At 33.2% G+C, this 25,072-nt stretch overlaps 1 protein-coding gene across 3 annotated transcripts; it reads left to right on the top strand.

Moving 5' to 3' along the window:
- The first annotated feature begins 408 nt into the window (after positions 1-408).
- LOC126726951 (major latex allergen Hev b 5-like) lies at positions 409-21,741 on the top strand. Of its 3 annotated transcripts, none has more exons than XM_050432376.1 (2): positions 409-740; positions 20,877-21,741. In XM_050432376.1, the coding sequence occupies exons 1-2, from the start codon at positions 726-728 to the stop codon at positions 21,327-21,329; spliced, it is 468 nt and encodes a 155-aa protein (XP_050288333.1). In that variant the 5' UTR covers positions 409-725; the 3' UTR covers positions 21,330-21,741. The 3 variants fall into 3 exon arrangements, with proteins under 3 accessions (XP_050288333.1, XP_050288332.1, XP_050288334.1); XM_050432375.1 differs by lacking the exon at positions 20,877-21,741 and adding an exon at positions 1,684-2,548 and having other exon boundaries at positions 469-740; XM_050432377.1 differs by lacking the exon at positions 409-740 and adding an exon at positions 19,801-19,939.
- Positions 21,742-25,072: the final 3,331 nt, after the last annotated feature.

Raw genomic sequence — 25,072 nt, 5'->3', positions numbered from 1 at the left:
ATTTTATTATATGAATAAAACATTTATAGATACAAGTCGTAACGTTCCGACTTCCTGTCAATTTTGAATAGTCAGTTAAATATTTATAATTAACCCAAAAATTTGAGATTAAAGCTTTGTTGTTGTTGTTGTTGTGTATTCGTATTCAGGGAGGAAAAATAGATTGGCAATCTTATTCATGGTAGGGTCTATGATAACACAAAAACAATGGCGAAAAGATAAATCCTAGAACATGGATGCATGATATAGAGCCAGTACTGATGATGCCCCACCTTAAAAAACACAGAGAAACCCACTTACAAGATATGATACTGATTTGAGTAATGGCCTCCACCATTTGGCTTATACAAATAATGGTGTACAAAGGCTATTGATAATGAAGAAAAAAAAAATACTTATCTAAAAATACTTTTATTCTTAAAAAAAACAAAAGAAAAACATTCACAGCTAGACTTACCAAATGTCTTTTAATTTGTGTTAGTGACGTGAGTTGTCTTCTTGCCAAAGATTCTAAAGGCGCTCACACTAATCTCACTCCCATTTCCTTTTATTAATTCTAGCATTCTTCGCACCATCTCTATATATATAGCTGTCTCATTGATCAGCTCCTCACTCACTCACTCACTCACAAGCACTCTTTCTCATTCCTTTGTTACTCATATATTTCACCTCTTTCAATTTTCTCTCTTCAAGTTTTCTTTTACTTTTCACTTTTTGCGTCCTAAATGGCCACAGTTGAGGTATTCAACTAATCTCTTCTTCACTTTTGCTTATATATTTTTTGTCTAGTGCTTTGCTTTTGAAAAATCCATTTGCATCTTCTGATATAAATGATTCTAACGATTCCAGCTTTGAAAGATCAAAGTATTTGTGGAGTTATATTTGATGTTTTCAACAAGCCCATTTGCCATTTCTCATTGAAAACCGTGTTTTTTTTTGCACGTAGAGTCCCTTGTCTATGTTTACAACATCCGATGAACCTGACCATATAGTTTTAGAAATGGGAATGATTGTTCTTGCTTTTACTACGATCATACAAAAAGCATGATCCTTTTGGTCTGTTACTGAACACAATCTAGCTCTCTCACGAGAGTAACAGATCAATCAATCTTCATCTAGTTTTGTGGTGCCTTAAAAAAAAAAAAAGAGTTTTGTGCCACCTTATAAATGATATCAGTGCATGTGCTATAACACTAACTCTATCTTTGAGCTTCGGCAATGTTTTATATCAAACTAATTAAATCTAGCTCTTTTGATAGATCAATTCATCAACTTCATTAACAAGATCATTAATTTGATCAATCCAAGTTTTTCATTTTTTGCTTGAATAATTTTGATAAATGATCATTTGTCACAAAGGCTTATATTATTAGGAAAAGGTGAGTTTGAACTCAAGATCACCGATACTCTATTACCATGATAAATTACCCTTTGGCCTAAAAATTAAACAATTACAAAATGGTAAATTTAATTCAAACTGATTTATTAGAAAAAAATTATTTTGTTATTGGCTGCATTATATTTCTATTGCTTACTAATCATTGTCTTTCTCTTCAATATATTAATCCTAAATCTCTTGCTATATGTTAATGGTAGTATAAGTGATTGATCAAACAAAGCACAGAGTTGTTTCAGATCCTTTTTCAATTGGTTAGTTCATTTAAGATAAATCGGGTATTGCAGGTAGCATCAGCTCCATCAGCATTGGCTGAGGTCAATGAGACAACTGAGGTGACAAAGACTGAGGAGACAGTAAAGGTAGAGCCAGTGGCTGTACCCGCTGCCCCAGAACCCGTCACTGAAGAACCAAAAGAAGTGACACCTGAAGCCCCAGCAGCAGAGCAACCAGCTGCTCCAGAATCTGTAGAAGCTCCAGTAGAAGTTGAGACCAAGGATATTGTGGTTGAGGAAACCAAGGTTGAGACAGAGGAGCCAGCAGTGGAGAAGCCAGCAGAAGAGACTCAAGAAGTGAAAGCAGAACCCGTTGCTGAGGAAGAGACCAAAGAAGAGACTGTTGAAGCCACTGAAGTAGCAGCAGCCCCAGCTGAGGTAGAGAAACCAGTTGAGGAAGAGAAGCCAGCTGAAGCAGCAGTGGAGCCTAGCACTGAAGTCCCAGTTGAGAAGATTGAGGAATAGAGCTTTATGAATGAAGTGATACTAGAAGAGGGGATCGTTTAGTTTTGGCCCTTTTGGGTGTCTTTCAATTTAGGTTGCATTGTTTCAAGGTTGAGAATGCTATTTAGTTCTATTTCTCTAGTTTAATTATGTTTATGATTCAGGTAAGGCTTTGGATGGGTTTGAAATCTCGAAGGTAGACAGTGTAAGTACTTGGAGCCATGTCAGCATTCTTCCATATACCTTATATATGAAATGGTCCATATATGGAGGAAACCCTGTGAAGTTTATACATAGGAGGATTTAAGTGTGCAAGGTGGGGGGTGTGGATGTTGGTTCCAAAAGGGTCAGATGAGTTTGATATGGTGTGCATTGATGAGATGTGATTTCTAGATTTGAATAATAATAATATTACTATTATCTTTCTGTTTTCTATGTTATGTCTCATATATACATGCTTGATCTTTATGCTTGATCTCTAACTGGGGCAGTAGCCTTGGTGCACATATATCATTTGTCAACACTAATCAATAATATTAGATGGGACACATATTATGATGATATCAACTTTACTTCCAACCTGTCAAAGGAGCGAGATGCTTAGTGGAATCATGAATCCTTGTTCTCAAATTTGAACATAGAGTTCCTTTTTCTTTGGGCCATTTGTTGTAGAAGTCACCATATTAACTATGTTACTATTGCTTGCCATATTGCAATTTATCAACCATATACATTATGAAAACAATTAAAAAACTGATTCATTTTGCCAACACTATAGTGAATATTCAGAAGGAAAAATAAATAAATAAATCAGGATCATACAGCTCAATTAAACCGACGGCAAAGCATGATCGAGCAAGGCACACGGCAATGATATTTGGAAGTCTGCACTAGTTGATGAAAAATTGGAATGTGGACAGCTGCTACATCAATTCTAACATTTCCTTCATAGAGGAAGGGGAAATGAAATGGTGCATACATCAATGCTCAAAGTGTTTCTGAATCATGTGGTTGCTCATAATGCAGGCTTGCCAAATTTATTGTGCGTTTAGATGAAGAAACTGTCATATGAGCAAATTTTTTACAAATGATAAGATTTGCATCCCCATCAATTGAAATCCCATCATTTATAAATTTCCTAGTTTGGCTATAATTTTAGTAGAAAATTTAAAATGATAGGAATAGTAAATTTTAAAATTTGGACATGATCAGAATTTGTAAAATCATTCTCAATACAGTATGTTGGTTGGTTGATCCCATTACAAAGAGTTCTGTTTAGTAGGTTTTACGATGCAAAAACCAATTAGAATATTCCAATGACAAGTTCATTCTTTTGTTTTTCTAATTAACTTACAAGTCCATTTATTCTTTGCTTAAGGTTGGAGCATAAATAAAAGATTGCAAAAAGAAGAAGACACCAATATGAACAAAAGACATGATAAAAAATTTATCCCAATTGCATTATTTTCTGATAATAGCAAAATATATATAAAGAAACGTTTTAGTACATTTCTCCAGTAGATAGATAATTTACTAGGAAAAGATTAGAGTTTAGTAAAAAATACGACAAAAAAACTTTTTTTCAGGGTACAATGATTTATTGTATTTACTCATCTCATACTCTCATTTTTATATTTGATGGTACATATTTTTCGATGATGCATGTGATGTGCAATTATCGATGTGAACCAATATACAGGCCTTGTTCAGCCTCAAAAATTTTAATAATTTTTAATATAAAGATTTAGAAGGCTTGTAAGAAACTGAACTATGTTTATGTGTACGATGAAACAATTGATGTATTGATAAAGAGTAAAGACTAAAGTTCAGTTTTAGCACTTAAAAGCATTAGTATTGATGGTGTTAAATTGCTAAATTGATATTTTAACAACCAATATAACAAAAATGAGGTTACAATAGTGGTGTTATTGCTAAAATTTTTACCACTTGAGCTACAATGAACTGCCATCTATAGCAGTGCACTGTAGCTCAAAACTACACCAAAATATCAATACTTTATTTCATCCTCCAACTAAATAATATTTTCTCTTTTCATTTTTTCTTTTTCCTATTTCCTCTTCATCCCACATCGTGTTCATTCAATTTTCTCTTCTCCTCTTCCTTTCATTTTTTTCTCTCTCTTCCTCCACTCCTCGCCGATCCATCTTCCCCTGCACAGCTGCCGACCCATCTATTCCTCTACTCACCACTAACCCAAGCCCTAATCTGCCGCCTGTCAATATTGTATTTTGTCAAGCCCCGATTCACGCAACCAAAAAAAAAAAAAAAAAATCAAAAAATTGAAAATGGTGAAAAATCATGAATTTTAAAGCCAAAACGAGTAAAAAATAAATACAACATGATTGGATGGTGGATCAAAAGGTCAAAATATTTAAAAACCATTTTTACAACAATTAAGACCAATACACTAACTAGGTATGGTAAAAAAGTTGACTTTTTGATCCGACCATTGGATCATATTGAATTTTGGACCATATTGTAGGGAATATTTTTCCCTTTGAAACGATAGTTTATTTGCCAAAATTGGAGTTAAAACGGATGATATATCACCAAAATATTGAAAACCCTAATAAAATCTTCATTTTTTTTTAAAGGAAAAACTGGCAGTTTTTTACCCAACTTCGCGCAATAAACTGTATCGTTTGGGAAAGAAATGGAACGAACAGGCTGGACCATATTGAAGAACAAGGTCTTAGCTATTTTTCATCAAAAGGGCTCGACAATATTTGCCCTGGATTGGAAGATATGAATTTTTTAAGAAAAAACGTCACAGAATATTTCAGCACTGCGTCACCTTCCTTCCAAGCATGATATCTTGATGACTGTAGCTCCAAATCAAGCGAGGATAGGACCTTTGGAAACTAGACATCCAAATCTTTCCAAGAATATAAAGCTTGAAGAAAACGGAGCTCAGGAAGGCCTCCAAACAACTACACGAAAGTGGTCCAGAAATCAGAAAAATATGAAATAGGTTGATAAGGTGGCAAAAATGGGAAGCTTACACCTAAGCTAGCCTCCCATTTTCCACACCCCCTATAAATACCCCCTCATTTTTTGTAAAAAATAAGGAACTTTTAATGAGTGAAAAATAGAGAAATAGGGAGAAAAAAAATATGAGGAAAGTCATAAAAAAGTGAGAAAATTCTGGAAAAAATAGCCCTAGAAATTAAAAAAAAAAAAGAGTTTCTCTCTCTCTCTCTCTCTCTCTCTCTCTCTATAGAAATTCCACCACAAAAAAGCCTCATCTAGTTTTGCTTGTAATCTTTGTGGGTAAGCTTGTAGGGATGGGGTACACCCATCCCATCCTCTTTTATTATCTTGTAAACATCATTTCCATATATAAATTCATTTTCTTTAGCTTGTTTATTGTTCATTGTTGCTTTATTTTCCTATACTTTTGTGTATATATCTCTCTCTTTATCTTTATGTTCATATTGTTATTGTTTGTTTTATGTTGTTGTGCTTTTTTCTCTAGATGGGTATTGGACCATCTCCTAGGACTTACATGGGAAGTACCCTTAGGGGGAAGAAATCTCATCCCACCTAGGCATTTAGGGATTTTTACTATTCTTCCCTTTAATTTATGTCATCCCTTTTATTTTCCAAGCAACACCATTTTCCCTTTAATTTATGTCATCCTTTTTTATTTTTCGAGCAATCCCCTTCCCTTTTTATTCATGTCATCCATTTTATTTTCCAAGTAACCTCCTTTCCCGTTTATATTTATGTCATCCCTTTAATTTCTTGCACAATCTCCTTCCCCCTATACTTTATTGCACTTGCGTGTGTGTGTATGTGAGGGTAGGATCCAAACACAGAATAAAGAACATGGGCCCAGTTTGGGGATGGAAAAAAACCCGTTCGCACACCAGTGTGGGTTGGACACGTGAATAAGAACCCGAGGAGGGAAGACGTAGAGGCCCATCATCCGAGGAGAACGAAGAGCGAGCAATCCTCGAGAATTCTTCAGCTAGCCACTTGCATGAAAGGATAGGATACCGAGGAAGACATTAAAGATGTGCAAGTAAAGAAGAGAGGAAATATCTAGGTAAAGTAGCCATTACCTCCACATTCAATGCACTGTACCAACTCAGTTAGTTGCATTAATGAAGAAATAACCCCTAAATAGTAATTTCACAGCTTACAGCACACTCTACTACCTCCAGCAGAGCCCTAATAGGACAAACATTCAAACTAATGCTTTGAGTCGTATAGGTGGAGGTCTCAGATGCAATGGGAGGGACTATATAAAGGAGAGAAATCCCTCCAAGGAAGTGTACGAGAAATTGTGAAAAGAATAGAAACTATAGAACACCATCTTGTATTAAGAACTTGAACACTTTTTAAGAACATTGTCTCTTCGGCCAGACCCGAGAAAGTGTTATTTCCACATTTAGGATATGTTTGAGACTGTTTATTTTGCTAAAACTGAAAACTTTTTATTGAAAGTATTATAGATAACACAACAAAAAAAAAAAAAAAAGGGACTATTGCAGCAGGCCAAAACCACCGCAAAAGCCCAAAAAACGGCCGCTAAAGGTCCATTTGGCCTATTGTGGTAGTTCTACCCGCCAGCTTTGCGGTGCCATAATAGCTCTATTGCGACAATAACAAAAAACGCTGCTATAAATGCACCTTTTAGTGGCCTTTTTGGTTTTTTGCAACGGGCAAAAACCGCTGTCATATGAGGTCAAAATTCGTGTCAATTGACTTTTAGCAGCGGATTATGCCCGCCGCTATAGGGAACCAATTAAAACGAACTCATTGCATTTTTAGCGGTGGGGAGAAATGCCGCTATATCTGTAAACCTTTTAGTGGTGGGGTAAAAATGCCGCTATAGGACTTCATTTAAATCATAATATATGCACCTTTAGCGGCACTTTTTGACTGCCGCTATAGGTCTTTTTTTTTTTTTTTAGCAAGTTTTAAGACCACTATTTTTTTTATTTTTTTTTACAAACCTGTTACAAGTAATAGTTTTAGCTCTACTAACACAATCCCACAAATGAAACTAATTAACAACACCACACATGTCTCCAAATTAATGTAATATTAACATAGAAATATATTATCAAATACATAACAAAAGAAAAGATGTGGTCCTTTGTACACAGAAAGTCCTTCAACACTTAAATTAAACTAATACCATAATCAAAGTTCCAAAGTGTTTCAAAATATTTTTCAACACATGCAAAAAATGTGTTTGTTCAAATGTGGTTCTTTGTACACAAAATGTCCTCAAACACCAACATAAAATTTATAAGTTGCTTGGTTGATGGGATGCAATTGATGATTTTTGGAGAGCTGGAGATTGTAGGATCGAAGGAACGTCCTACATACAAAATATTGGGATATCAACGATATCAAATATTGGAATTCAAAATTGCTTAATGCATGAGCATTACAAGGGAAATTTGGAGTTCAAAAGGCCGCAACTACAATATGGAAATCACATATATTGTACCTTAAGTTCCCTAGTTAAATTCAACCACATGGTTACATTGATCAATGAAACACAAGGTTGAATCTAATTTTCCTAGAAAAAGATAACTTTTTTTTTACTGCACTGGTTAATACAATCATGTAGTTAAGTTCATTAAGAGAGTGTAAGATACAATATCCATAAACAATTGTATCTAAGTTTAAACCTAAAAACAATACCCCACTTTTGCAAAGGTTTTGAAAGTAGTTAGCTAGTCCATTATTCGGACCAGGCAAGTGATGAGTGATGATTGTACTTCACTGGAAATCATTCCAATGTTCAACATCACACATTGCCATATACGAGGAGAGCTCCCACAGATAAAGAACACTATTACAAAGTTGACATGGGAACTTAGGAAGGATGACAATTACTTATTCACGAGGCATTTAGATGATAACATTTGTCAACATGAACTCTTGTTCCATCTCCTTTCCCTTCATTTTTTTTTTCTATTTCCCCTTTCCTTACTCATCAAATTTTCAAAGACTAGACTTTCAAAGTCAATGTCAATATAATAATGGCAGTATTATATCAAAGTTGCAGGGGCAAGACACAAGAAGAATAAATGGACGAGACACATTTAAAGCCTGAAATATAGCAAGGACTAGAATCTTTAAGGGATAGAACAATTCCAAAGCTGATTCCATAATGTTGGTACATCAGGAAGCTATCTTGAAGTAGTTCTCAAGGCAAAGGAGCTAGGATACTGGTGACTAATAGTGCTCACCAATAGCAAGAACACAGAGAATGCGCGCAAGCACATTCATTTCCACCTTCATGTCTGTGTACTAAATTGATATTAGTTAAAACTATTAATAAGATACTGATTCTATGCAAAAGATTCATAACCCATCAACTTTTTTCTTTTCTTTAATAACTTAGAATAGTACTAACTCAAAATATGTGAATCATTGATTCCATACCATCCAAATTGTGAGTAGCACAAAAACATTGAATCAAACAACACTAAGAAAAGCATCAAGTGGATTCTCAAATTCATGCTTTGAAGAAATGTATATTTAGCTAAGGGTAATTTTCACCATTCTATTACCTAAAGAAGCACCATAGTTTAGTTGTTAGATGCCTGAATGATTAAGTGCTTCCTTCCCAACAAAATCCATGTATTTCACTTTCACTACTTTCATTATCACACACTACAAATGGTTCCTAAGAGCACACTTCTGTGCAAATGGCTTAAATGAAATAACGTGGAGTAAAGCTTAATTAACCTAAGACTTCGTTCCATGTAGACAGTAAACAAAAGCTCTCATTAAAGCAAGGAACAAAATCTATGACTGTTTTATGTTTCTTAGTTCTGTCTCATTCATCATAATATATGCTTCTTCAAATCAAAGTAAACGGCTGCCTAGCTAATAAGATAAGACCAAAAAGACTTTGTTTACTGTCATTGTTTACTACCTAGTTGATAACACAAAACAAACCTTATTACTATCCAAATACAAATTAACCCAAAAACACAAATTAACCATTAGAAACCCCAAAATCAAAATCATTAATGCCAACCTGAATGCATTGTGAAGTTATTTGTTGCACTTGTTGAAGCATGCGAGCCATTCTTTGCTCCATCTCTTCGAATTGGCTAAGTCTTTCCTTCATTTCGTCAAAAGAGGACAATTTCTCCTACATCTTAGCCAATGAAGCCTTTAGTTGGGCAACTTCATTGTCCCTTGATTGACTTGATTGTATTTGAAGGACTGTGAGAGCACTCTTGCTTCTTCGGCCACTTGGGCTTGGACCAAATCCTACCCCACGAATACGACCTTTGCGCTCCTTACCCATCACTTTGGCAAACACATCGTCAAGTGCCCATGCAATACTACCACTTGTGTCATTTGATTGCAATTGATTCAAAGGTTCAACCAACAACTCCTTCATTTTATCCTAATATTTAGATTTGAACAAAACAAAATAATTAGAAATTAGCAACATCATTTGATTGAAGACAACAAAAATTATAATGAAAATATACCTCACCAGCATTTGAAAGTAGCTTACCAGCATTTGGCATTCTGGCCAAAATTTTAAGTATATTATTGCAAAAGCTCATTAAGCCCATGGCCAATCAAATTTATTTGGTGAAAATTTTAGAATGAATTATGAACCTAACACCACCATAGACATTAGAGAAATTGCACAAACCATAATTACTACTTATAACTAGATTCTTGGTTTCATCTTATGTCACCAATGCATAGTTTAACTTGTCAAAGGTAGAAACTAGGAATCTAGTGGGCTCATTGACAACAACACGCCTTATTAATCTGAGATTGATACTAGTTCTATCAGATACTTTTAGAATATACAATTAGGCTCCAACAGCAGGTATGGTAGTAGAATCAAGAATATACAATTAAGCTCCCACTTGAGGCAATTCGTGCTCACTAGCAATAAGATCGAATAGATCCAGTCTGTCCAACTCTAACCCTATCCCAAGGAGATGTTGTGCCTCTAAAAAAAAAAAACCCCAAAAACTAAATAATAATTTACTTTTTTTTTTTGTTTTTTGTTTTTTTTTTTGTTTTTTTTTTTTTTTTTTTTTTTTTCAAAAAGTAGTCAACTTTAATACATTAAACACAAACAAAATCCAAACCCAGTTCAGCATTGAATCCATGGAACTAGAAATGGCTAAATATGATAGAAGTACACAAAAAAATAGATGAAATTGATTATTTGCTGTGTTCTGTACCCATTAATTTTACAAGTTATGACACAACTTTCAAATTATATAATGAGATGAATCCTCTGTTGATACAAGAAAATTGCCAACAACAGCATTGACACAGAAGGCCTATGAGATGCTCCTCAAATATAGTTTATATGCAACCAATAATCTAAATGTATAAAACAAACAATAGTATACAAACTACAAACAGAGAACTATTTTACAAGATTCTGAATTAAGAATGAGAAAAAAGTTCCTCCTAGTTCTCTCTAGCTTTCTGGTTTATTTCTTTCCTTCTTTTTTATTTTAATATGTGGGAGCTCCTAATCTACCAATATAGCAACTCACAACAAAGAACTTACTTGAAAATCCTTAAAAAACAGCGCATTCAAAGTGCATCTGTTGGATTAGTGCTTTCCTAAATTAGGTATAACTAGCTAAGTTTGTAAACCATCTCAACTATAAGGGAGTCAAAAATTGAAGTTTTTGGCAGCAAGTAATAGACTTTTTTTTTTTTTTTTTTTTTACATTAAATACAAACAAAACCCAAACCTAGTTCAGCAGTTAACTCATTTTACTAGAAACTGAAGGCAAGTCGGAATAAAAATAAAAATAAAAAGCCAATTTAACTTTTTCAAAAAAAAAAAAAAATCCACTTTCTCTCTTAAAAAAAAAAAAAAAAAAAAAAAAAAAAAAAAAAAAAAAAAAAACCCTTTTATTAAGAAATGTTTTCACAACATTTTTATAACAAATACTATGTGGCAGGTTATTATTGGTTACTATTGGTGGGTAAAAAAGCAAATGTTGTTATTGTGAAATTACTCTATTGAAGTAAATGTAATGATTGACAATGAAAATGAAACCAGAAATGGATTACTCACCATTTTTGCTTGCACTACAGGATTAACTGCAGATCCATCTTTACGAGTATGCAGTATTGAATATAATGTTATACGCTCTACAAGACGTCCATCCGCTTTTGCCTGCAATATGAACGGCATATTTATGTAGTGATGAATATTGGTTCCACATAAACTTAAGATAAGTCAAATTATTTAAAAATTAGTCATAATACTTATTACCTTCGTTGTAGTGTGCACGGCAAAGTTGCAAGAACCAGCAGTATGTAAGTTCTCATGTTTAGAATGACGGTCCCTATTCTTCTCTGACTCTATCTACAAAATTATGGAGTCAGAGAATACCATTAGAATTGCAAGACAAAATCTTTGATAAGCCAAAGGGCAAGACAAAATTATCTTTTGGACTGGGAAAATAAAAACTAACATAAAAGGAAAAGGAAAACACTTGTTTATATGGGTCACTAGAACTCACACAGCTACATGGGATTCAACCCATAAGCTCAATAGGGCAGTTTTGAAAAAATAACTATAAAAAAAGAAAAAAAAAAAAAAAAAAAAAAAGAGGGTAAGACATGTAAGGCAGTTGGAGGTTCAGTTTGTTTTTGTAAGGTAAGTCTGGGTGAAGAATATGATCATTTAATAAGATGTAATGGGGCACTAGGTTTCGAGTCAATGATTGTTACATACATGTTTTCCTACCAGTTGCATAGGATTCAAGAGAAACTTAAGAATTGGAAAACAAAGAAAAGGGGACCTTGTTAAAGCAGTAAATTGTGACTGTGGAAGTGAAATTGCTAATGTATTGTAATATTAAACAATGAACATTGATTTAAGTAGAGTTGTCAAAAATCTGTAAAAAGTATAGTTCTTAAATTTGGGTAGCCTGATGCTTCTTTGTCAGGAAGAAAATGACCTCAGAAGTGGAGACAGAACAACTTTGTATGGAGTTGAAATATGCTAGCAAGTGTGAGGTCACCAATAGGAAAGTGCATGTTGACAGTTTAAAAATACTTGACCATCAGGACATGTTATTAATCGAAGCATAATTTGGAGAAACTTAATGAATCATGACAATGCTAACAATGACTAGATAGGAAAGTATACTGTTCATATTTTATAAAATCAACAAAACTTCAACATTATTCACATTACATTTTAAACTTAAAAAAAATAGAGTTTGTGACTTCATGAATAATACATGACCTATCTCAGATCACCAACTTTGTTGAGTCACAACTTTCAAGCAACAATTAGTAAAGTACCACTTGTTCTTTGGGTAGAAATAACCATCACATTTACAACATGGCAATAATGAAAACCAAAAACACAGATTAAGCACATCATAAAAAAATAAAAAAAAATTAAAAATTAAAAAGAACATACCACTACATCCTCAGTATACCAATGGTCAACAAGAACATCCTAATCTTCTGGTATGCATCCCTTGGGTCGGTTGCTCTTCACTCGTGCTTTGTTTCTTGGATGCGGTATGTAATGAGCTATTTTCAGCCTACACTTGTGATTCCTCTAAGCCTTCCCAATTTTTTGTAAGGTAAATGTCTTCAAACCCGCATATGCAATAGGATTAGTAGGGACGACGTATTTTCACTACAATCAAATAGTTGAGTTAGCAAATTACAATCAAGTAGTTGAGTTAGAATTAGAACTACAAGAAGCATGCTAAAATATCATAATTACAATTATTATAAGTTCCTGGTTACCTCTACAAGACGTCAACACTCTTCTTTAAGTTCTTTTGGCATGTCCCTCCAATTCAGATATCTTATTGGCCACATGAGGGGTTTCCGCACAATCGTCCCCAAGAAACCAGTGAAAGCCCTCGCCCCTTCATCAACTTGCTAATGCATACTATTTAGCAAAAAATCAATTACTTGATCGTTAGGAAGATCCCAAACATCCAAGTACTTGCTTGGCCCGCGAGTGGCACATATAGGTGGTTGCACATTTGAAATTTAAAGGAAACAATATCGTTAAAGTAAGTAAATATATATGAAATTAAATAAAAATTTTAAAAAAAGAGGAAAGTGAGGTGGCAAACGAAGTAATATATTATAGGTTGTATTTTGCTAAGAGATAGTGTTTAATATTATGCTAGAATTCTTACTAGAAAAAGTAAGTGTTTAATGAAACTTTTCATGAACAGTTTTTTTGTAGTGTCATGTAAAGAAGATTAGCATCAAGCCCATGAAACTTTTTATGAACAACTTAACACCCTAACATGGTGGGTGTCAGAGATAGAAACATAATCTATTTAGATTTTTGTTCTTCAATTTTATATGTCTAATAAGCAAACTTTAGCTATTGATAAATGTTGAACACTTTCCTTTATAAAAGCTCTGACAGTGAGTACAATTTGCACCAAAGGCTGCAGCAAGTGAGTTAAAAAAACCCACCTGCAAGACAAGTTGATAAGAGTGGTGCTGAAATAATGAGGAAGAAAAGATTGACTTTCTTGAGCAACATGAGACCCATGTTAGCTAGGCAACTTTGTGTTTTCTGATTGTTAAGCTTTTTTGTTTTCTCATGCAAGAGTACAGATCAAATGATGCTTTCCTTTCTTCATTATAAGGAGCTTGAAATTTAATTAGCTAGGGAGTCTAAGTCCTAATATACTTCAACTCTAGATCTTCAAGCAATTCCTAATTCAACACTTTAGTTAAACTAATATGCAACAATTACAACCCTTGTTGACACCCATTTTGACAGAAACTCATCAACAAAATCTAAATCCCAACACAAAATAACTAAAGCACCAAAGGCAATCATTTTCATAAAATTTTATATGCCTCTCAATATGCAAATCTTGTATGCATGAGGCCAGAATTGTATCTTGTATGCACTAGTCACCCTTTTTTTTTAATAGAATTTTTAAGCAAACTAATAGCAAATTTGATATTATGTTGTAAGCCCATACCTTGCGTAGAAGCTTTGTGAATTTCTTGGTTCGTTTCTTGATCCACATGTTCTGTAGAAGCTCTTTCCACAGTTACGCTCTTGGAACGCGCGCTCAAATTTGCTTTTCACCTTGCCATTTCAACTGTCAAAGTATAAAATAAAAACAAGTATCATCATAACTATTAACCAAGCTAATCAAATTCAAAACCTAAATCACATTTTAGTCCTTTAAGATAAAACCAAAAGAATTTAATTAATATATATATATATATATTTATTTATATATATCAAACACCAAATTTGTTTTGTAAAGAAAATATATAGCGAAACAAATAGTTCAAGGACAAATATTTGTTACCTTGTAGTGGTGGGGGTATGTCGAGCAACTGTGAGGAATTGGTTGCTTGGTTGAAGCTGAAGAAAGTGAAGAAAATGACAAAGAAATGAGGGTGAAAATTTTGGTGATATAGACAGATTAATAGAAATAAAGTATCCCTGATAAAATATGTATTATGAAGATGCTCAAGAATTGCCAATAGTGAACATGATATCTCCAACAGAAAATTATAAAATGGATGGATAGTTAGAAGTGAAGAGTTGAAAAAATCCTTTTCCAATAAGTGATGATTTTACTGAAATTAAGTAGATTCAAACTAATTATACATAAAGAACTAAAAAATAGAAACAGAAATGACTACAAGAGTACACAAGAGCCATACCTCCAATTAACAAGATACACACCCCAACCCAAGCACTCAAATCTTTCAAAAAGGAGACAGAAGAACCATTATCCTTTTTGAAAACAATTTGAATTCCTTACAGCTTGCACCACTTAACATAGGGTACTATCCTGTTAACAACTTTATTTAAAGAACTTTTCTTGCTTTAAAACATTGCAAATTCTGTCCTCCAATGATTTGTTTAAAAGCAAACCCAAAAATACTTTCAGCTTCAATCTACTTCTTATGTTGCTTCTATGTTTCAGAAAATGGTTTAAACATGCTTACACAATTAGATTGCTAGAACCATTGTTATCAATGTTTGCTACAATCAATGAATCAATTTGTTTTCCTTTCAGGAATAGCTTAAATATTTAGGGACCATGTTTTCTGCTAATTGCATAGCCATCTCTATGAAAATAGACAACTAATGGTGAATCTGTTAATGGCATAAATCTCTACAATAAATTTAAAACACAATGCCCAAGATAGATTGTAGAATACAATAGAGTAGTAACAAGTGACCCATAATAGAATTTGCAGCTAAAGAAACCCCTATAATTTATGATAAATGTACTATAATGCTCTAAGTTGAAGGAGAGTGCTTCCACCTTTTGAATGTCATATTAGTTTGAGAAGATTATAAGCACATTCACTCCCCATTCATCTCAAATTACGTGACTGATTTAATATATTCTAAACATTATGATAATCTCACAATTTCCCCACAGAGAGAGAAATTGAACAGCTTTGGCTCATAAATTAATTTGGTTTTTGAATAGAAAACATCCTAATATATTACCAAACAAACAACAACAAAATAGATAACACATTGAACAAAAAAAAACAAATAACATAACACATTGAACATTAATAAAAAAAAAAAAAAAAAAAAACTCACGAGGTGGGTTGAAATGAGGTGGCGGTGACGAGGTGAATTGGGGTTGCTACATGGTGCCGACGAGGTGGATTGGGGTTGCCAGGTGGCGGTCACTGAGTCGACGTGGTTTGGTGGTGGTGGTGGGGTTGTTGTGAAGGTGGAGGTGGTGGTGGGATTTTGGGTTTGCAAGGGAGAGAGAGAGAGAGATAAAAAGTGTTTGGGTGGGATTTTGGGTCTGCGAGGGAGAGTGAGAGCTAGAGAGAGAGAGAGCTAGGATTTTGGGTCTCTAAAGTGAATGAGATAGATACAGTGAATGAGAGAGATAGAGAGAAACAATGTTTTTTGCAAAAAATGAAGAGGTGCTAAAATGAAAAGTACAAAAAAAAAACAGAGGGAAGATTTGGGGAGAGGCGGGGAGTTAGAAGGTCTATAGTGGTGGTCCAACCTGTCACTATAACTAAGCAAAAGTGCCGCAACAAGGAGTCCCTATTGCGGCGGCCATACAAACGCCACTATAGATCGAATATTGCGGCGTTTTTCTCTACCGCCACTATAGTATTTGCGGAAAATGATATGTTTATTGCGGCGGGATTTTGGAGCACCGCTTTATCTATGTAAACGCCGCTAATACACACATATTGCGGTGGTTTTATGTCCCACCGCTATAGGACGCCGCAAAAGACTATACCTATAACGGTGGTCCCAAAAAAGTCACAATATGTGACATATAGTAGCGCTTTTTGCACCTGCCGCAATAGTACAGATTTCTTGTAATGTAAAACTAAAAGCTAGCTAAAATAGTACAGTGGGACCCATGAATAGTATAAAAATTGTAATGGGGTTTATGAACAGTAGCAAAAAGAAGCTGAATAATAAAATAAACTAGCTTTTTAAGCTGGAGCCAAACACACACTTAGTACTTCTTTTTAATATTCACTCAACCCTAACTCCACTAACCAAATATTTGGATCATAAAAGAGCATTAAAGTTTACCTTGTAAGTCCATACTCTAACAAATTAGTTGCACTGGGCTTGTAAATCTAATTCCACTATTCTAAGTGAGCCTAGCATTTTTGGGCTCTTACACAATATATATATATATATATATAGACACCTAAATAAATAAGATTTTTATTCCCTCTCTCTTAAACGGTTCTTAAAACTCAAATAAAACACAATATGGGTATGTCTTATAAGAATGATTGATGGCTTAGAACTTCCATTTCTTTATGATAAAGAACCCATAAGGTTTGAAAGAGATTAAAATCTATTTAAAAGAGACATTAAAAAAAAAAAAAAAAAATCAACCTTTACAATATCTCAGCTCCTTACTTTTATGGCATTTAAACTTCAGCTCTTTACTTTTATGTCATTTAAATTTCAGCTCTTTACTTTTATGTCAGTTAAATTTCAGCCCTTTACTTTTAATGTCATTTAAATTTCTACACTTTACTTTCCTTGAAATTCATTTTCTGCACTTTATTATTATTGTCCCTTTACTTTTCTCATTAATAAAGTTGCCATAAAATAAATATGCTTGGGTAAAACATTTCTTTACACACTATTCTAAGAAAATGTTTAAAAATAAAATAAAATTATCCTCTTTCTAAATGATGAAGCCTTTCAAAAAAAAAAGAGAGAAAGTTTTCTTTTAAGGTTCTTTTCTAAAATTAAAAAAACAAAAAAAAAACCCTTCTTTTTCAGAAAAAAAAAATTTCAAAACCAAAAAATATTTTCTTTAAAAATCCGAAATTTATGGCTTTATTTCAAAAAATATATATGTTTTCAAAAAACATTTTTACCAGGTTAAAAGAAAATGCGTTTTCAAATATTGGTGTTGTAAAAAGAAAAAAAAAAGAGGGGTTTCCTTCTCTCATTTCTAAGAGGAATCCAGAAAAAAGAAAAAAGAAAAAAGTAAAAAGAAAAAAAAACTATTTTCAAGAGATCTAAGATTTAATCTCCGTATGTACCAAAAACCCCAAATATTGGTGTTGTCTTTAGCCCATGTTTTGAAAAAACCCAAAAAGGAGTAAGTTTTACAAAATCCATGTGTCATAACCTTAAAAAATAATGAACCTTTAAAAAGAAAGTATATACACCCATATATACACTCATATATCCATATACATACATACATACATACATATATATATATATATATATATGTGTGTGTGTGTGTGTGTGTGTGTGTGTATGCGCGCGCGCGTGTATATTGATATATGTAGGTATATACGAGTGCATATATGCTTGTTTTCATAGAATAACATTTTCACCCAATATATATATATATATATATATTTTTTTTTTTTCCAAAAATGCATGCATTTTTTTTCAAAAAAACCATAAAAAAATATACCCTTTTTCCAAAAATATTTTTCAAATGAAAGATGCTACGTTTACAACATTTTCACAACATTTTTACAACAAATCATAGGTTGTTAGTTGTTATTAGTTCAAATTTGAACCTAACACTAAGATTACTTTTTTACCCCAACAATAACAACCAATAACAACCTGTCACTTAAGATTTGTTGTAAAAATGTTGTGAAAATGTTGTAGACATATCATTTCTCTTTTAAAAAATACTCACCATTTTCAGAAGCATGTGTTTTTCAAAATACGTGGTCATATCGTCCATTTTTCAAAAAAAAAAAAATCTTTTCAAAAGTTCTTAACCCTTTTTCAAAAAAATCTCATTTTCAAAAAATTCTCACCTTTCTGAAAAATATACCCGATTTTCAAAATCCACATACCCTTTTCAATTTTTTTCCCTCCTTGTTGAAAAATACTGTCGTAATGGCCCTTTTTCCAAAAATTTTAAAATAATCTCCCTTATGTTTTGAAAATCTTTCAAAAAAGTCTCCTTAAATTATGAGAATGCACACTTAACGCCCCTAAACTATTACGCATGTAACATTTGCCCCCCTAAATTTGGAGAATGCACATTTATCCTCCTAAACTATTACTTGTGAAATACTTTATAACCCATCCCATGCGTAATTATTTAGGGAAGTAAATGTGTATTCTTATAGTTTAAGAAGGTAAGTGTAAAAGATGGTATAGTTTAGGAGAGTAAGTGTAAAAATGTATAGTTTAGGAAGATAAGTGTAAAAAAAATGTATAATTTAGAGAAGAGTAAGTGTACATTCAGATAGTTCAAAAAGTGTAAAAAGAGGTAAAGTTTAGAGGTAAAAAAAAAAGTGCTAAATAAAAAGATTAGAAATAAATAAACCATAGTAAAAAATGTGTTATCACGTTTGATATTAACTAGAATGACTTCCAATTAGTTCATACAGATCATTGGAAGAGTTAGGCAAAAATTTTCTTCTAATTTTGATAATGAAGAAAAAAAAAATACTTATCTAAGCGTATGTTTGGCAAAAATTATTTTTGCTAACTTATTTTACTATTTAGCTTATTTTTACTACTATTCATAGGTCTCACTACACTTTTTGATACTATTCATAGATCTCACTATATTATTTTAGCTAACTTTTACTTTTATTTATTTTACTTTCAGCAAAAAAATTTTGGTTTCAAAAAAATAAGCGAATCCCAAACTTTTATTCTTTAGCTCCGTTTGGATTGCGTTCCACGTTCACGCGTCTACATCTGTTTTTTTTTTTTTTTACAGCTTTTTCAGGGGATCTCATGCACTGTTCACGAAAATAAGCGAATCCCAAACTTTTATTCTTTAGCTCCGTTTGGATTGTGTTCCACGTTCACGCGTCTACGTCTTTTTATTTATTTATTTATTTTTTTACAGCTTTTTCAGGGGATCTTATGCACTGTTCATGAGACCTACAAACATCTTTTTTTTAACAAAACTTTCATTAAAAATAGGTCTCACGGTACTATTCACTCATTTAAAAATTATTTTATTACAATATTTTCAGTTTTTAGTTTTCAATTTTCAGCAAAATAAAATGTATCCAAATGTACACTTAAAAAAAAAAAAAAAAAAACATTCACAGCTAGACTTAACCAATTTCTTTTAATTTGTGTCAGTGTCGTGACTCGTGAGGCGTCTTCTTGCCAAAGATTCTTTTATGCCCTCACACCAATCTCACTCCCATTTCCTTTTATTAATTCTAGAATTCTCCGCACCATCTCTATATATAGCTCTCTCATTGATCAGCTCCTCACTCACAAGCACTCTTTCTCATTCCTTTGTTACCCATATATTTCACCTCTTTCAATTTTCTCTCTTCAAGTTTTCTTTTACTTTCACTTTTTGCATCCCAAATGGCCACAGTTGAGGTATTCATCAACTAATGTCTTCTTCACTTTTGCTTAGATATTTTGTCTATTGCTTTGCTTTTGAAAAACCCATTTGCATCTTCTGATATAGATGATTCTACAATTCCATCTTTGACAGCTTAAAGTATTTGTGGAGTTATATTTGATGCTTTCAACAAGCCCATTTGCCATTTCTCATTGACAACCATATTTTTTCGCACGTAGAGTCCCTTGTCTATGTTTACATCATCTGATTAACCTGACCATATATATAGTGTCAGAAATGGGAATGGTTGTTCTTGCTTTTACAACGATCACACAAAAAGTATGATCCTTTTGGTCTGTTACTGAACACAATCTAGGTCTCTCACGAGTAACAGATCAATCAATCTTCATCTAGTTTTGTGGTGCCTACGGAAAAAAAAAGGTTTTTTGCCACCTTATATATGATATTAGTGCATGAGCTATAGCACTAACTCCATCTTTGAGCTTCGGCAATGTTTTATATCAAACTAATTAAATCTAGCTCTTTTGATAGATCAATTCATGAACTTTATTAACAAGAGCATTAATTTGATCAATCCAAGTTTTTGTTTTTTGGCTTCAATGATTTTGATAAATGATCATTTGTCACAAAGGCTTATATTATCAGGAAAAGGTGAGTTTGAACTCATGATCACCTATACTCTACTACCATTATAAATTACCACTTGGCCTAAAAATTAAGCAATTACAAAATGGTAAATTTAATTTGAACAGATTTATTAGAAAAAATTTATGATGTAATTGGCTGCATTATATTATCTATTGCTTACTAATCATTGTCTTTCTCTTCAATGTATTAATCCTAAATCTTTTGCTATAATGGTATTGTAAGTAATTGATCAAACTAAGCACAGAGTTGTTTCAGATCCTTTTTCAATTGGTTAGTTCATTTAAGATAAATCGGGTATTGCAGGTAGCATCAGCTCCATCAGCATTGCCTGAGATCAATGAGACAACTGAGGTGACAAAGACAGAGGAGATAATCAAGGTAGAGCCAGTGGCTGCACCTGCTGCCCCAGAACCAGTCACTGAAGAACCAAAAGAAGTAGCACCTGAAGCCCCAGCAGCGGAGCAACCAGCTGCTCCAGAATCTGTAGAAGCTCCAGTAGAGGTTGAGACCAAGGATATTGTGGTTGAGGAGACCAAGGTTGAGACAGAGGAGCCAGCAGCAGAGAAGCCAGAGGAAGAGACTCAAGAAGTGAAAGCAGAACCTGTTACTGAGGAGGAGACCAAAGAAGAGACTGTTGAAGCCACTGAAGTAGCAGCAGCCCCAGCTGAGGTAGAGAAACCAGTTGAGGAAGAGAAGCCAGCTGAAGCAGCAGTGGAACCTAGCACTGAAGTCCCAGTTGAGAAGATTGAGGAATAGAGCTTAATTTATGAATGAAGTGATACTAGAAGAGGGGTTTTAGTTTTGGCCCTTTTGGGTGCCTTTTAATTTAGGTTGCATTGTTTCAAGGTTGGGTATGCTATTTAGTTCTATTTCTCTAGTTTAATTATGTTTTTGATTCAGGTAAGGCTTTGGATGGGTTTGAAATCTCGAAGGTAGACAATGTAAGTACTTGGAGCCATGTCAGCATTCTTCCATATGCCTTATATATGAAATGGTCCATATATGGAGGAAACTCTGTGAAGTTTATACATAGGAGGATTTAGGTGTGCAACGTGGGGGTGTGGATGTTGGTTCCAAAAGGGTCAGATGAGTTTGATATGGTGTGCATTGATGAGATGTGATTTCTAGATTTGAATAATAATAATATTACCATTATATTTCTGTTTTACTTTTATTAAGATATTCTGCTTTCTATATTATGTCTCATACATGCTTGATCTTTATGCTTGATCTCTAACTGTCAATGGAGCAAGATGCTTAATGGAATCATGAATCCTTGTTCTCAAATTTGAATAGAGCTCCTTTTTCTTTGGGCCATTTGTTGTAGAAGTCACTCTAGTCTATGTAACTATTGCTTGCCATATGTGCAATTTATCAGCATTATGAAAACATATGAGAAACTGATTCATTTTGCCTACACTTGGTGAATATTCAAAAGGAAAAATAAACAAATAAATCAGGATCATACATCAATTCTAACATTTCCTTCATAGACATAGAGGAAGGGGAAGTGAAATGGTGCATGCATCAATGCTCAAAGTGTTTCTAAATCAAGCTTGGGGCCAATTAATAAACAAATAAAAGATTGCAACAATAGGATGACACCAAGATAACGAATTTATCCCAATTACATTATCTATATATATTATATATTTAAAAGCTGAAGCGTAGCATTTATTATTGTTATGCTCCTATTAACCCATATCATCCACCCATTTTTAACATTCTCTCTCTTATTTTTAATTTTTTTTCTTATTAATTTCTCAATTTATTGTTATACTTTTTCAAACTTTTCCCCTCCTTTTTATCTTTTCGTTTATCCACTACTATTTACCTTAATATCATTTTTCATCTACCCCTTTATCACTTTGAGATATATATATATATATTAAATAAATTTGGATTTAGATTAGGTGCTTTCAACCCAAACATGTCTTTTCCCATGTGCACAAAAATTGATCGAAGTGGACAAAAATGAACCGAAGTGATCTGAATGAATTGAATTGGACCAAATGGAGAGAATAGGACCAAATATACCAATTAAGAACATGGTGGACTGAATAGGACTGAAGTGAACAGAATAGGCCAAATGGACCAAATTGGACTGAAGTGGACAGACTGGACTGAATAGAAGTAATGTGGACTAGATAGGACTAAAGTGGACAGAATGGACCAAATAGAACCAAAGTGAACAAAATGGACCAAATAGGACAAAAGTAGACGGAATGGCTCGAATTGAACTGAAGTGGATCAAAATTGAAGAATGGACCGAATATGACCAAATAGAATCAAAGTAGACATAATGGTTTGAATAGGACCAAAGTGGACATAATGGACCGAATAGGATGGAAGTGGACAAAATAGGATCAATGTGGACCGAATAAGGCCAATGTGGACTGAATGAAGTGAATTAGACCGAAGTGGACTGAATAAGACCGAATGAGCCGAATTGGACTGAATAGAACTTTAGTAGACAAAATGGACTAAATAGGACCGAATGGACTGAATAGGACCGAATGGACTGAATAGGACCAAATTGGACCGAAGAGGACATAATGGACCGAATAGAACCAGTGTGGGCCAAATAAGACTTTTCAATATTTATAATTTATTTCATTTTTAGGGCTCATTTTCTAATTTCTAATTTCTATTTTAGTATTTTTCTTTGTATTTTTTTAACTCAAAACTAAAGAGTTTAGCCCAAATATAATAAAATTTCTTACTTTTCAACCCAAAAATGAAGAAAAAAAATGGATTTAGTTGAAAATAAAATCTACAAAAGGAATCAATTTAATGCCCAATTAGTCTAAAATGGATTGAAGGTGAACCGAAATTGACTGAGTGGACTGAGTGAAACAAATTGGATTGAAGTAGACCTAAGTGGACCGAATGGGGCCAAGGTAGACCTAATTGGATCGAATAGAGATTGTTTAATTTTTAGGAAGAACAAATTATCTTTAACAAAATTTAGAGAAAAAAATTATACATTATATTATAATACAAAATAATTATCTATTCCTACGCATTGTGTGAATTTGCGACTAGTTTTTTAATAATAGCAAAAAAATATATAAAGAAAACGTTTTAGTACATTTCCCCAGTAAATAGATAATTTATTAGGAAAAGATTAGAGTTTGGTAAAAAATACAACCAAGAAACTTTTTTGAGGGTACAATGTTATATTGTATTTACTCATCTCATACTCCCATTTTTATATTTGATGGTACATACTTTTCGATGATGCATGTGATGTGCAATTATCGATGTGAACCAATATACAGGCCTTGTTCAGCCTCAAAATTTTTAATATTTTTAACATAAAGATTTAGAAGGCTTGTAAGAAACTGAGCCATGTTTAAGTCTATGATCAAACATTGATGTATTGATAAAGACTAAAGTTCACTTTAATTTAGCCCTTAATGTTTTTGTAGTTGTTTTAATTTTGGCCCTTAATGCTTGGTTCCACTTTCGAAAGCATCATGTCATCCAACTCTGTTACCACTACATGGGTTTGCCACCTGGCACATATTAATCCTACTTGTCAAAAATGCCACATCATCATCTTGTTTGGATAAAAAAAAAAAAAAAAAAAAGAAGAGAGAGAGAACAAAATGATGCCATTTGCTTCACTGTATCTAAACTATTTTGCATGTTATTTACTTGATTGAACGAAGAAGAAGAAATACTTAGCTTTACTTAGTGAAAAACCTCCATTTGCTTGAGAAGGCATCAAAAATAAACCTCCATTAGCTTCACCAATTTCTAACATCAATGATGAAGATCTAGATCCATTTTACTGATTTGAAAATCTAAATTGATTTTATAAGATCCATTAGTTTGTCCCATTACAATAGACAGATGCTAACAGTAAGTTGATGTGGTATTTTGATTGACATTTTTTCAATTGATTATCTTTCTTTTGAACATATTAGTCCTCAAAAAGAAAAGGAAAAAATTGTCCTGCTTTGCTAATTAAATGGAATGAAACTAATTGATAGACAAAGCACGCAATCAATTTTAGTTGCTCAAGTGTTTGATAGACTTCAAGGTTTGATTTATTGCATTTTGAAAATTCATGTTTTAACCTGTTATTTTTGGAAGTTTAAAATCCTAAAGTATAGGGTTAAAGTGAAATTTTCCTCCTTGTGTTTTTTTCTTTGGCTAGTTTACTCATTTAAAGTAAATCGAAAGTAAGGATTGGCTCCGACAGCATTGCCAAAGAGCAAGACAACAATGACGCGGAAATGGCTACTATTGCAGCCGCAGCAGCCCCATGATTAATTATTATCTTATGAGCCCGCACTCCGCCACTTATTAATTTTAGAGCTAGAGATACCATAGAACCTAAAAAAGCAACACAAAAAAAGTTGATCAATCTTGAATATCAATTTACAAGACAAGGAGTGACTATATTTGAAAACTCTACCTTAACTGCTATAGGTGAGCTATGGCTAAACCTCCTTGAAGGAGCACATGCAAATATTTCACTTGATACCTCT

The sequence above is a fragment of the Quercus robur genome, chromosome 5 (assembly GCF_932294415.1).
Source record: "Quercus robur chromosome 5, dhQueRobu3.1, whole genome shotgun sequence".
Classification (NCBI taxonomy): Eukaryota; Viridiplantae; Streptophyta; class Magnoliopsida; order Fagales; family Fagaceae; genus Quercus; species Quercus robur.
The sequence above is the reverse complement of the archived record's forward strand: the minus strand, read 5'-3'. Positions and strand labels throughout refer to the sequence as shown.